Source organism: Cupressus sempervirens, chromosome 10 (genome assembly GCF_028749045.1).
Source record: "Cupressus sempervirens isolate cs-2001-9-10 chromosome 10, ASM2874904v1, whole genome shotgun sequence".
Lineage (NCBI taxonomy): Eukaryota > Viridiplantae > Streptophyta > Pinopsida > Cupressales > Cupressaceae > Cupressus > Cupressus sempervirens.
The window spans coordinates 951596076-951610003 of NC_143127.1; the positions used below are offsets into that span (position 1 = coordinate 951596076).

Sequence of the window (13928 nt, forward strand, 5' to 3'; positions counted from 1 at the left end):
TCTCTCGAGCATAGCTAGGGAATCAAGGCCCTTGTTCATGTGGGTCTGCATAGCCGATCTAAAACTAAAGCAAGTTCTAGAGAACTTGACCCCCAAGTAAGTATAGGAGGAAGTGATCTCAATCATCTCACCTTGAAAGTATAAATGGAGATGTGAGGCCTTCAAGCAATTGAAGACCATCACCTGCAATGAACCTTGATTAAGTTATGGATTAACCAATGGCATTTATCCCATTTGTTTTTCATTATCAATGTTGCTCAAATAATTACTCATTTCTCATTCATTATCAAGTCATGTTTGTAAGACAAATATTAATTTTTAATGTTCATTATCAACTACTAAATAGTCATATTAATCTTAGACAACATTTAAAGAAATGAATAAACACTTATTCATATTCCAATAATAATTAAATAAAACAATTATTATCTAAAAAACTATAAACCAGGTTAATCGAATTACATAAAAACCGATCCTAAATTAGTTCAAGGAATATTCTAGAGGAATCGGCTAAGTAAACCAATCCTAAACTTTAAACCATGCTAATAAAAATAGGTATGATGGTTTGGGAAGTACGGGTGAGTGGGCATGTGAATGGTCACACCATTCGGTGGGCCCTAGAAAAAGTATAAAGGAAATAACCATGGGGAGCTTATAACGGAAATATAACATTTGTTTCCATTTTTACTTATTTACCACTTATTAATATAGAAAGCGAAATCAAGAGCTTGGATAATAAAGCAAGTGAATATAATATAAAGAAGGATTCATTTTCAATCAAAACAAGTATTTTAAATTTATCAAGCAGACAAAGATTTGAAAGAAGGTACTTAATAAAGAAGGGAGCACACTAAGAGGAAGTCATTCCTAATTATACAAGGTAGATCAAGGGATAAGTAAAGGTAAGGAAGGTAATGGTTTATTGCAATTATGATTATATTTCTATTATAATTATAAAAATATCATTATGGATAATTTATACTTAAACGTATATACGGAAGTATATAAGTATATGTAGTTATGGAGTTCTAAGAGAATGATACACATGCTTTAATATAGTTAATTGTTAAGATCAAGATAGTCCCTCTGGGCACAGAGCGATCGTAATAGCTTAAGATCAAGAGAGTCCCATTGGGAAGAGAATGATCTTAATATGGTAATAAGGTCGGAATATTCCGTAGATGTTAACATATAGATATGTGACAAAGGCCCTGGATAGAGAATGTCTCTTCCAGAAAGGACCTTAAAGAGAGCACTTCATAGAAGACGAAGAAGTAATCGAGAACCTAAGAGTCCTCAAGAGGGTTGTTGATCCCGATGTGGAGACATCTTTAAGGTTGGGGTTAGGATAGATGGTAGAATAGTATGGTTAGTATTATTATTGTTTAAATTCTAACATTTTTTTTGCAGGTATTCCTTGTCCCAAACTAACCCTAGTAGTGGGGACATTACATCACCTAGGTCTTGCCCAAGTTCATAACCAACTGTTGCTAACCACAAAAGGAGGCCAACCCATCAAGAAACCATTGGAGCCCCTCAAGAGAGGAAGCCAAAAGAACCACATCATCTGCAAAGAGCAAGATGGAGATCAAAACCTAGTGTAAGTAGAAGCCATCGCGAAAGAGCAAGAAGTCACGAAGTAAGGTCTCCAACTCATCAATGTATATACCAAAGAGAGTAGGAGAGAGAGGACATCCTTGCTTCACCATGATATTGCTATGGATATTGTCTAAAACCCCCTGAGGGGTTATGTACTTGCCCAACACACATTCATATAACCTTATGATAGTCATCAAGAGGACCTAAAAAATCCCAATATCCCTGAGTCTCTGGAAGAGACCCATCCTGGGGACATAATCAAAATCTTTGCGGAAGTCTACAAAGTCCACAATGTCCACAACGTCCAAATATGATCCATGGTACAGTTATCAGTCTAGAAGCCTACCTTCCCTCTAGCCCTACAATGTCGACAGTTAAGCTGCCCAACACACATTCATATAACCTTATGATAGTCATCAAGAGGACCTAAAAAATCCCAATATCCCTGAGTCTCTGGAAGAGACCCATCCTGGGGACATAATCAAAATCTTTGCGGAAGTCTACAAAGTCCACAATGTCCACAACGTCCAAATATGATCCATGGTACAGTTATCAGTCTAGAAGCCTACCTTCCCTCTAGCCCTACAATGTCTACAGTTAAGCTCCCTAGATAAGATAGTGTCCAACATTATGGCATACAATTTGGAAAAGGTATGCCCAATGATAATGGTCATGTAGTTGCTTAGGTCTAAGACCAACCTAGTCTTATGAATCGAGTAGATTATGTGTTGCGACGAAGAGTCGAGAAAGCTAGTAGCCCAATCATGATGGTACTAAAGTTGTCGAGGTCTAAGAGCGACATGGTCTTATGAATTGGGTAGATGATGTGTTGCGACCAATAGTCAAGAAATCATCCAGTACATACCACTCTATTGAAAAGCATACTGAGATAGGAGCCGAAGATAGTAATGCCAAGTTTGAAGAGATTTTCTTGGCAGGGGGTTGGACAGGGATCTCATAGAGAGTGGAGGTGTGGGAGACAAGGGAGTTATAGGGTGGAGGGTGGGGGGGCAATGACGAGGGAACATGGTACGCAAAAAGAGCTTCGAGGACTACAAATGAGAGGCGCAAAGGGATCTTCATTGCAACAATGTAAACATTCACTTCTTGTGACGGACAAAGCATTGGTAATCAAGTCTCAACCAAGTAAAAGGGGGGGAGCAGGTAGGTAGAGCGAACCGAGTAGTGGAAGGACTTGTAATCCTCATCAAATCATTGGTTCATTGGACAAGAGGATTTGTGCGAAGGGCTATAAGAGGAGGGGTGCGATGGGGGATGAAAAGAAAGGCAGACTAAAACAACATAGCAGCAAGCGAATCAAACATGTTGGGGGCATCTTCAAAATCGGCAAAGGAATCATGGGGGAGGAGTCATCTAATAAGGTGATGGAGGAAGAAATCACAGTCACCCTCAATGGAGCAAAAGGAGGTGCGAGTGAGGGAACAAGCCCTGGGAGGGGGGGCAGAGGAAAGAGGGGGAGGGGAGGGGAGGCTCCAAGGATGAGGATGAGGAAGGCATGATCAGCCATGAGGAGGCGGGAGATAGTGAAGTGGTTGATGAGGAGTATAAGAGAGGCATAAAAAAGGATGTAATTGACAACAAAGAAATTTTCCATACTTAGATTGTGATACAAAAGATTTGTGATTAGTTTGTCAAAATTCTGCACCTAAACAATAGCGAAACAAAAATTAGTTCATTAATACTAAAAAACAAAACATGCATCACATTTTACTTGTTCAAAGAGAACAACTCTGTTTTTGGTGAAGGTAGCCTACTTAGATCAATACGACTTTTCCAAATTGCAAACCAAATATTTTTTTCTTGATCAAGCAGATCTCTTCCTCCAAGTCTTCATTCAAGAAGGCTCTTTTGACAATATGGTAGCTTCCTAATTAAACAGCCTTGTAACCTCTACAAATGTACCGTGCTCAAATAATCTATGAAACAACATCAAGAAAAAAAAATCTTTGCACCACCTTGCACAAGCTGTTTTCATGAACATCTAAATCAATGTTCCATTGCCTTAATTCATCCTCTCGAACATCCTTCATCGCAGTATAGTATTATTTTAGCTTGTTTCATTAGCTTGCTGAATTTTGTTGTAATGACCAGACATTACTCATTTCTCCAACTAATCCCCTATCCCCCTATCTGAATGTGATGATTCTAATGTTTCTTGTTTGGTTTTAGTAGTAAATCGTGTTCCAGAATTACAAAACTTTTTTATACACTACCATCTAAAGAATTATCATTAACTGAAAAGATTGATATTTTCTCATCTATAATAATGTCTTTGTTAATCACAACTTTGTTTGTGGAGAAACTAGTACTTTGTATGCTTTTAATTGGTTAGTATAGCCCATGGTCACATGGTTTTCTTTTTTGTTTCTAAGTATTGTTTTCCATAGGAATGTATGCAAAAAGCAATATAACCAAAACGTAGAAATCACTTTTGAAAGGTTTTATGCCTAACAATGCTTCCTCTGAAATGACATTTTGCGAGGCATTACAAGGACTACAAGTAAGGATTCATTGCTTCTGCCTAGTACCTATATGTAACATTTGGTATATGCACCTTGCAACTTGCCATTTGCATAATTGTCCTCCTCTTTTCCATAGCTTCATTTTGTTATGGTATGTATAGGGTAGTGCACTGGTCATGAATTGCTTTGAACAAGTCAAAGATGAATACACCTCCATTATCTAATCTAAAAGCCACGATTTGTTTGTGTTTCAAAAAAAATCTATCAATGCCACAATTTTAGAAAATATTTCGATAATGGAACTCCACATACCATAGCCATGGATATTGCAACTCCTGCATGCCAAGTCATGATTTCTTGAAATCTATCCCAACTGTTACTAAGTGTTTGGAGACAACGAAATTGAAAATCTATAAATATCAATTAACTTAATATTTAGTTAGTTCATCATTTTGCTCTCTGCTCTCCACAAGATTGCAAACTTACAGAGTTTCTAAGGTTTCGTAAATCACAAAATTAGTTTTGTAAATGATTCTTGTAAGTGAATGTCAACATGATTCCATTTTTAGATCTTTTGGGAAATTCTAGCTAAGGGATTCACCTCATCACAGTTGTTGGTGTGATTTTAATCAAAGATTAGATAAATGCAACAACTGTCCATGTCAATATAAGCTTTGCAACAATCTTTCCTAAAATGATTATTAATAGTTCAATATTGACAAAGAGACAAAAGCTCCTTAAATAGAATACAAGACAATCTTTCCATAACGAAAATGATCAAGAATAGAAACATAAAAGATATAAAGGAATCTTGCTAAAAACTAACTAAAGACTAAAGACATAAAAGGAAGTTTCTAAATACCAAGATGACCATAGCAATATTATTTAATACCCTCCTTTAATGGCCATCCCTCTAGCTATGCTACAAAAGACATAATTTGTAGGTCGTTTGGAATACATAGAAGCCTGCCCTCTTCTATTCATAATGCTCTACAACATAAGCCTACTGCTGATACTCTCCCTGGTGCTGCATAACTTCCAGATATGACCAAGTTTACCATTATCATTCCAACATAATGTCAGGTAAAAAAGGTATCCCTCCCTTTATCCAAGACACAGAGATGAACTTCATAAGCTTCAAAGTTCTGAGAAACAATGATTTTGCTAAAAAAACATCAGAAGCAACAACACCCAAGATTTTGTAAAAAAAGTTGTCAAAAGCTTTTGCAAAAGAACACCATTCACCCTAGAAACCCTAGGTCAGACCCAAGAAACCACAATTTTTGCGCTACAAAACATCTTATCATCATGTAGAAAAAATATATCCATCGCTGACAAAAAAATGTCAATCTTCAAACCCAAGGTCTGAAGAGACCATTGATTTTTAGGCACAAGTCCTTTGAATGGCAAAACACCAGACTTTGCATTGAAAAAATAAGAAAAAGAAGAACCAGGTCTCACAAACTCTTGGTCATGATTTTTGATCTAGAAAAAAACACTTCTACAATTTTGTAACTGCAAATCAAATCACGTTCTTTAATAAAAAAACAGATTCAGTTTTTTTGGTGGGGAACTGCAACTAAAATCACGTTTTTTCAAAAAAAAAACAGATTCATATGTATTTTTTGGAAAAGAATCACTAGTAGATACCAAAGATGTGCTCCCTAAACATAAAGTTGAGGCTTTTCCCTGATTTTGACACACCCAACACTTAGGAAGTTGCCTACCTCTATGGATTTAGATGATTACAATTTTGAGAACTACCATCTACAATTAGGTGCAAGGCCCTCAATAAAGAATAAAAATGATGATAGCATACTATGCACTACCAAAACAACCAAATTCTAATCATCTACGAGCTTTTCATTAGGTGTTACTTGATGAAAAAGGTTGTTCAACTGCAAAAGATAGCAAAAACTTTATCTTTCTACAACTTAGTGGAAAGCAAAAGATTTTTTAAACATAAAAGCCCTCCCGATTTCTGATGCTTAATTAATTTGTTTTGAGAAACTCTTGCAAAGAAGCTATAATGGCATTTCTAATCTCTAGCACTAATACATTAGCAATAGACAATTTAAAGAGCATTAATAATTCCTTATACCTTTTGTCATAGTCCTCTGGATTATCTTCAGGTCTTGTCACATTGTTGAACACAAATTTATCAAGGTTATGATACTTACAAATGGTAGATATTTTATGACTATAAAATATAATTCTTTCTAATCAACTTTTGAGGGTCGAGCAAAAGCAATGTTTCGAATCCTACCAAGTAAATCAGAAAATCCATTAGAGCTGGAAAAAAATCACATTATGAGAATGATTTAGACTTCATTAAACAATGTAGCAAAATTTTAGGAAAAACTTCCTCTCAATTAAAAAATATATTAAATCAACAATATCATTCAAGCAAATTGCTATAACAATTAAAATTAGAGATAGAAATGCTGCAACAAAAAAATTGATAGCAGACTTTATAAGGTTGCTATTGAAGAGCGTACACCTATACTGAGAGGGGTGGGAGTGGGGGGTGAATCACTATTTACCAATTTAAATATTATTCATCACAATAGCATCAATTATTGAATTTAACAAACAATCATGTATGAAAGAACGAAATCACACAATGTTTTACATGGAAAACCACAAGGAAGAAAACCGTGTCAAATCAATACTTTTATATAATTATTCTTTTACAATGTTTGTAGCTACTAACCTACTAAAGGCACAAACCCCTAAGTTTATGAGCACCAACTCCCATAATTTGCAGGAACCATGTTGATAGTGTGCTAGTGTCCCCTGCAGGATAAGCAACATGGTTTAACTACCTTCTTTGGATTCTATAACTCTAGTGGTTGTATCGGGCGTTGATAAGTTGATCTTTTGGTGCAACAACAACCACACTTGTATAAAGTGGTATATAAGCCGATCTCAACAAATCTTGATCTCAAAAAATATAAGCCAATCTCCCACAGCACTGTAATATGATTTTGGACTGTTTGGAGCTGTGAACCATAATGTGAAAAAATGAAATGCATCATAGCTGTCCCACACCTTTACTGCAGTACAAATTGCAGTCCTATATTCTTACACCCTTCCAAGATTACGCATAGCAAAATACAGCAAATTCTTTGACAGATGTACAGCTCCAACACCCTTTACAGCACTCAATTCACTCAGCTCCAAGTCCTTTCTATCACTACCATGCACTTAGTTACTTTCTATTCTACAGACGGAATATAATGATTATTGCTGCTCCAGCACTAGAATAATTCACGGATCTATTGATAAGACTCTAGTACCATATTATCATTTCTATTCTTGAAACAACGAATATTACATTGTGGAAATATAGGACAAAAAATGAAACAACCAACCTCCCCCAATAGGAAAAATCTCCCAATAACATACAACCTAAATGAGACAATTTACAACAATGTGCATATGACACGGCCACCAAAAATGTTGATGTCATCAGGTGTGTGGATGCGGAGGAGCACCAGTCTTACCAGGTGATCACAATAATAATAAATATAAAACGTAACATATACCCATAATACTAATGTATTTCCTCTAATGCAAACATATCTATATTGATCTAATACTAACATTTATATCACATTCGGAGATGCTGGATGAAAATTTGATTGTTTAAATTCTAGTACTTAAGCAGTAAGTCCTCAATGCTATTCCTAAAGTTGTTTCTATGGTTGTAATCGCATTCCAGATAAGGCAGAAGTTCTGTTCAGCACAATGCACCCAATTCAGTCAGCACCAAGTCCTTCCTACCGCTGCCAGGCACTTAGTTGCCTTGTATTCTACAGAGGGAATATAACGATTATTACTACTCGAGCAACAGAATAATTCACAGATCTATTGATGTGATTCTGGTACCATATTATCATTTCTATTCTTGAACCAAAGAATATTACATTTTGGAAATATAAGCCAAAAAATGAAACAACCAACCTCCTTACATAGGAGCAATTTCCCAACAAATTACAACCAACATGAGACAACGTATAACAATGGGCTAATGACACTGCCACCAAAAATGCCAATGTCATCAGGGGCATGGATGGGGAGGAGGACCAGTCTTACCAGTTGATCACAATAATAATAAATATAAAACTAACATATATACCATAATACTAACATATTTCCTATAATGCTAACATTAATCTATATTGATCTAATACTAACATTTATATCACATTTGAAGATGATGATGAAAAAGATAATGGTTCTAAATTCTAGTATTTGAGCAGTAAGTACTTGATGCTATGATTAAAGTTGTTTGTATGGGTGTGATCGCATTCTAGATTAAGCAAAAGTTCGTTCAGCACGATGTTATCACTCATGACATAGGTTCCATGTCAGATAATCATCACCCTAGCTTCAAGAAAACAAAATCAAAATGCTCTTCTTATGAGTCAATGATGCGCTCATTACAATGTATATGCAACATATGCAATCCAAATTCAGAAATGCAGTTATGAAGCGTTTCATTTATGTTTCTATAAATCCTTATGGCTAAAGGTAGAAGACAATTTTCCAAGAACAAGAAATCTGTGTTCATGTTGAACCATTTGGTCTTTAATAGAAATTTATGGTGACTAAAACATAAGTGCATAAACAGAATCTGTCTCATAGCACTCTTCCAGTTATTTTTTCAGCCTTTTTTAGTAGACCAAAATCTATATAGTCCCTAAAATTAAAACAAAAATTATCAGTCAAGAAGAGCTTTAAGCATTGAATGCCCCCCACCCACCCCTTCTGTGTGTGCATGTGTGTATAGTTGCTTTTGGGGTATTGAAATCATATCCATATGCTGCCCAGTTACAATGAGTGAGATAATTAGACATATTTTATTTTTAGAATACAATGAGTGTGAATCACTACTCATGAAACATGGGTCAATGAGTTTGACTTGAACTACACAGTTAAATCCTGATAGTAATATCCCAATTTGACTTGCTGTGGAAAATATCTCCTACTTATTAACAATGAGTGTGATCATTGTGAGTATTTTACTATTTAAAAAAAAAATTGAGCCACAATGAGTGTGATGACTAGTAAGTTCTTAATTTTAAAACTCACTTTGGAATGAATTCTATTTTACAAATACAATTTACAGGTTAGAATGCATATGGATATTCTATACTGCCAACTGACAATTTATGTTGACTGACCTTGCAGGAAACCAGCAGGTTATGGATTTGTGAAATACAGAAATGCTGAGGATGCTGCAGAAGCCAAGCACTGTATGAATAATCAAACTATTTGTGGGCATCAGATCAGTGTTGTCTTTTCGAAGGAGGATGCTAAACGACCAGAACAGATGCTTGCAAAAGAACACAACACTTAGTTGCTATTATAAAAAATAAATAGAGCCTATGATAAACCTCTCCCCACAGTACCTTGCAAGCATATAGTAATATTATTTTGCTTGTTAGATATCTACATGTTAAGCATTTATGCATGGTAATATTATCAGTCTATTTACCAATGTAGCCTCAAGTATGTCTTGATAACATGCAGACATCCATGTTGTCTGAAGTATGCCTACACATGTGAATCGTTCTTTTCTTGTCTGATCGTGAAGCTGCACATGTTTAATTACAAATGAATATCAATAAATCTTAGAAGTTTATATTATTTCAAGAGCCCAAAAAACTTTTTCCTGTCAATCATTTCAGTTTTCTTCATTTAGTGTTCTTTTGCTTCCCAACTCACATCTCTCTGCCAAGTTATTATGAAAGTGGGCATTTTTTCTTTGTTATAGGACACTAGTTAAAAATTGAATATCTTATAGTCAATTTATAAGTTTATATTTGGAAGAGAGTATATATCATCCATGGCCTAATTTCAACAATATGATTTATGGCATTCACATGATTGGATATTTTGGTTGTGAGTGATTTTAATTAAGATGGACCATAAATGTTACAGGTGTACCAATTCTCAACTACCCAGTGTTGCTGAGTTTAAGAACAGAGAAAATAGTTGGTTTTTTCTTATTTTGATTTCAATCACCTATTTTACAATAATCTTTACAGTCATCTTTTCAAATAGCATCCAATATTGGGTGTACTTGCAATGTCTTTATATACCCGAACCAAATGTCCTGATATATTGGCCATTATCCAAATATCCTAGAGCAACTAACAATTAATAGCAAGCAAAACTACCAAATAATTTGAACAATAAAATTGCAAAACACTGAATTTTCTATTCGAAATCTGAATTCACCAAAACCATAACCTCTGAAGATTCACTCAAGTCAATCATAAAAATGTTGCACCTATTCATCTAACGATATGTCAGTGTTTGGATTCTCAGAAAGGTAATCTCAATATGCTTTGCATTGAAAGGAGCTTGGCCTGAAGTTGTGATGTCTCTGGGATCTCCAACAGATCTCCTGCACCGAGTTTCTGTCATGCTGGTGCTGGACTGTGCTTCCCTCTGCTCCAATGACTATTATCAGTGCAATTCAATGCTACCCACATACATAGCTTTCCACAGATGGTGTTTTCCTTCAGTCAATGCCAAGGCAGGCTGCTAGCAGCATCGATCCCAAATATTGCGGTAGCATTTACTTTGTGATTGCTTGATTCAGGCCCTGCTCACTACCTATGAATGTTGTGGATGTTCTACCACGTGAAGAAACCTCTCAGTCACATCTACAGCTGGATATGATCTGGGTCATTATTGGTGATGGATGATTTTCACAGGCTCAGGTTAGAAACTATGAAAAACCATAATAGACAATCGATTTTGCAGTGTGCAACAGCTGTCGGATGGCATTCACAATTTGTTTGCAATAGCTACTGCTGTCAAACTTGGCATTTTCCTCCTATAGCGTGCCTCTCTTCTCTCGGTGTGTCACAATAGTGGAGACATTGCTCATTCACTGATTTTAATGTATCAGCTTCATATGTGTTACAGAAGGCGTCTAGATAACACCAAATTAGATTTAGCATGTGTTGCAGCTGCAAGCCTCAACTCTTCATGGCTTGATCACACCTAAACTAACAAATATGCCTTGCCTCTACATCACACTAATTACAAGGACTGTAAACTTAACTCAACAGTAATGACTATTGTTTCTAAAGACAGACAGTCTTATTTGATTAGTATCACAGGTTAGCGAGGAATGTCGATCACCTTAAGTTATATCACTGTTACAGAGCTTAATTATCAGTGGATTTATTACTGTAACCAACCTACACAATCAATGGAAATATCAAGTTTTTCCACACGGAAGGCTCAGGATTGATTCGTGCTTAATTTAGTTATCACTAGAAACTGTTAAAATATAATGGTGTATGGATTTCCCAGTCTTGGTCGAGGTACTAGGACGGATCACTGATCATGGGTCACTCTTCTCAGATTTAACCCAATACAATTCTTGGAGCTACACCCACAATGACAATCGATTGATTATATGATCGCTTTAGTCAAGCGTCAATGAGTTGCTCCCTTATCATCTCTAAGTTAAGATCGCACCAAATAGATTTGCACAGCCTGATATCCAGAGTTTCTACCTCCTGAAGGTTACACTGATCTGATATAATTATGCCATAATGCACTGCCTGGCCCAACTTGGTTCAATCTAATTTAATTCAGTCCGAGCGCCATCCATAGATACTTTATTCATTGCTAGCTCCAGCGACCTGTATCGTCAGTCAGGATGGATGATGCCTATGATTCAGCAAGTTTGTCTCCAAATGAGATTTCATGGATTTTGTTGTCGGTAAATCTATAGTGTAGCCGACGGGTAGATTAGTATCCAAATGGGCGCGTGACGGTCACCTCTTCGGAAAGGTATATGTACACCATCTGGAATGGACTTTGGAATCATCATGGTAATCATTGGAATCATTGTAATCAATCATATCGAATATTGTAGTATCTTCTGCATACATGTGAATAATAAAAAGAATACTTCTGTGTTACATGTTCTTGTCTACTGCCTGAATGCATTGATAAACCGTTTACCTTGTACAGTAAACATTCGGCGCCGTTGCCTATAAGGACCGGGTGCTATGAATGCCTAACACATTGAATAAAGATAGAAATAAGAATCCAAAAGATGACATTGCATACTATTGTTATGAGACGACTACTCAAGGTGCAAGGGGCATTGAGCCTTACCTAAAAAAATAGTATACGTGTGACACGGGAAATATTAAACCGCACACAGCAAAGCAACCAGAGGCACAGAATCCAACAACTCGTCAAAGGGTACAACAGTGGTGGCACAGGAGGTGACCATGGTACCACAAGAGCACTGATGAATGGAGTGCAGTCACCAAGTCGATCAAGGGAGAGGTTGATAGAAGATGTCCGAGAAAGGCGAAGGGTGATCGAAGGAACAAAGGAAGAATTGGCAAATTGGTATACGCCACGGGGGAATCCAGACGGAAGGGAAAGGACTAGTGCGGCTCAGCGTGTCGAAGGAACTCAAGCATGGGGTGAACTCTTCGTCCTTGATACACCTGACGAGCAAATACAGTTTGGTCGAAACAACCAAGTCCTTGAGGAAGCCTTCACACCACTTGAGAACGTAGGTGTTTGTAATGCGGGTGATCAAAGCGGTATGAGAGTACAGAACAATGCGGGTGTTCAAAGTGGTACGGGAGTACAGAACAACACGAGTGTTTAGAGTGGTATGAGAGTACAAAACAATGCGGGTACAGACAACAACGCACAACAAAAGAAAGGAAGGGTACCGATGGCCGGTCCAAAGGAAAAGTTACCAAATTCGACGAGGATGACACGGCTGACCCAATCAGACATTGCAATACTTGCAAGATGATTTGGAGAGCGAATGGAGAAAACAACCAGGACAAACGGGCAAGGCTATTTCCAACCACCTTGCGAGGTGTAGCAATCGATTGGTTTTTAGACATCGATCCGGCAAAGTTAACGACATGGGAAAACATAATGAAGAAATTTATTACAGAGTTTCAACTGCTACAAGACGACAATGAGATAGTAGTAGAAATCTACACCACGAAACAAGGGAAAAATGAAACAGTCTGTGTATATGCTAGAAAGTTAAAAGAAATAGTAAATAAAATGGAGAGTAAGTCAACAGACAGACTGAAAAAGAGATGGTTCATTGAAGGACTACGCCCGGAGTTAAAAAGGAAAATGAAGATTGTACCGCCATCGTCATATACTAAAGCATACAATCGAGCAATGGACTTAGAAAGTGAACAGAAAACAAAAAAGAAGAAAAATAGATCATGCAACTCGGATGAATCCTCTTCTGAAGACAGCAGTGGTGATGAAAAGGGCAGTAAGAAGGTCCGAGCTCTCCAGAAGGATATGATCAAGATGATGAAAGAATTTAAGAATATGCAAAAAGGGAATAGTCAGACCAAAGAAAATGAGCTATGGTGCACAGAATGCAAGACGAAAGGTCACACTAAGGGATCCTGTTCGAAGAATCAGTTCTGTGATATATGCCAAATTGTGGGACATTCCACAAAAGAATGCCCGTTCAATATAAAGACAAGAGGGCATCAACAAGTACTCCTGACACAGGAAGCATCCATGTCAGGAGGAAACAGAAACACAAACAATGACGGTGCCACCTCGGGTGGGTACAGAAACAATAGAAGGGGACAAAACAACACAAACAACAACAATAATAACAATAATAATGAAGGCCGCAGTCAGATTCAGTATGATGCGAACGGTCGACCGATGGTTCAATGTCAAACATGCAACTTATGGGGCCACTTTGCACGAAACTGTACAACGACGAACACACCGAATTTGTTATGCAGATGGTGTGGTCTCGGAGACCATGAAGACGCCAAGTGCCCGAAATCGAAA

The 13928-nt window shown here is 36.9% G+C and overlaps 1 protein-coding gene and 1 long non-coding RNA gene across 3 annotated transcripts in view; one reads left to right on the forward strand and one right to left on the reverse strand.

The window, feature by feature from the left end:
* Nucleotides 1-9737, forward strand: part of LOC149537129 (serine/arginine-rich SC35-like splicing factor SCL28) — a 59215-nt gene extending 49478 nt beyond the window's left edge. The window contains exon 3 of the mRNA XM_089807170.1: nt 9279-9737. Coding sequence (XP_089663296.1) covers nt 9279-9447 — 169 coding nt within the window. The 3' untranslated portion in view covers nt 9448-9737. The remainder of the gene's footprint in view (nt 1-9278) is intronic.
* LOC149537130 (uncharacterized) overlaps nt 1-13928 on the reverse strand; it is a 78750-nt gene that overhangs the window by 29875 nt on the left and 34947 nt on the right. The window contains exons 2-3 of one of the 2 annotated variants that reach the window (XR_016358000.1): nt 6184-6344; nt 4751-5184 (exon numbers count right to left, since the gene is read on the reverse strand). This is a non-coding gene — a long non-coding RNA (uncharacterized LOC149537130). Of the gene's footprint in view, nt 1-4750; nt 5185-6183; nt 6345-13928 lie in introns of those variants that run through there. The other variant, XR_016357999.1, reaches the window with a different exon arrangement.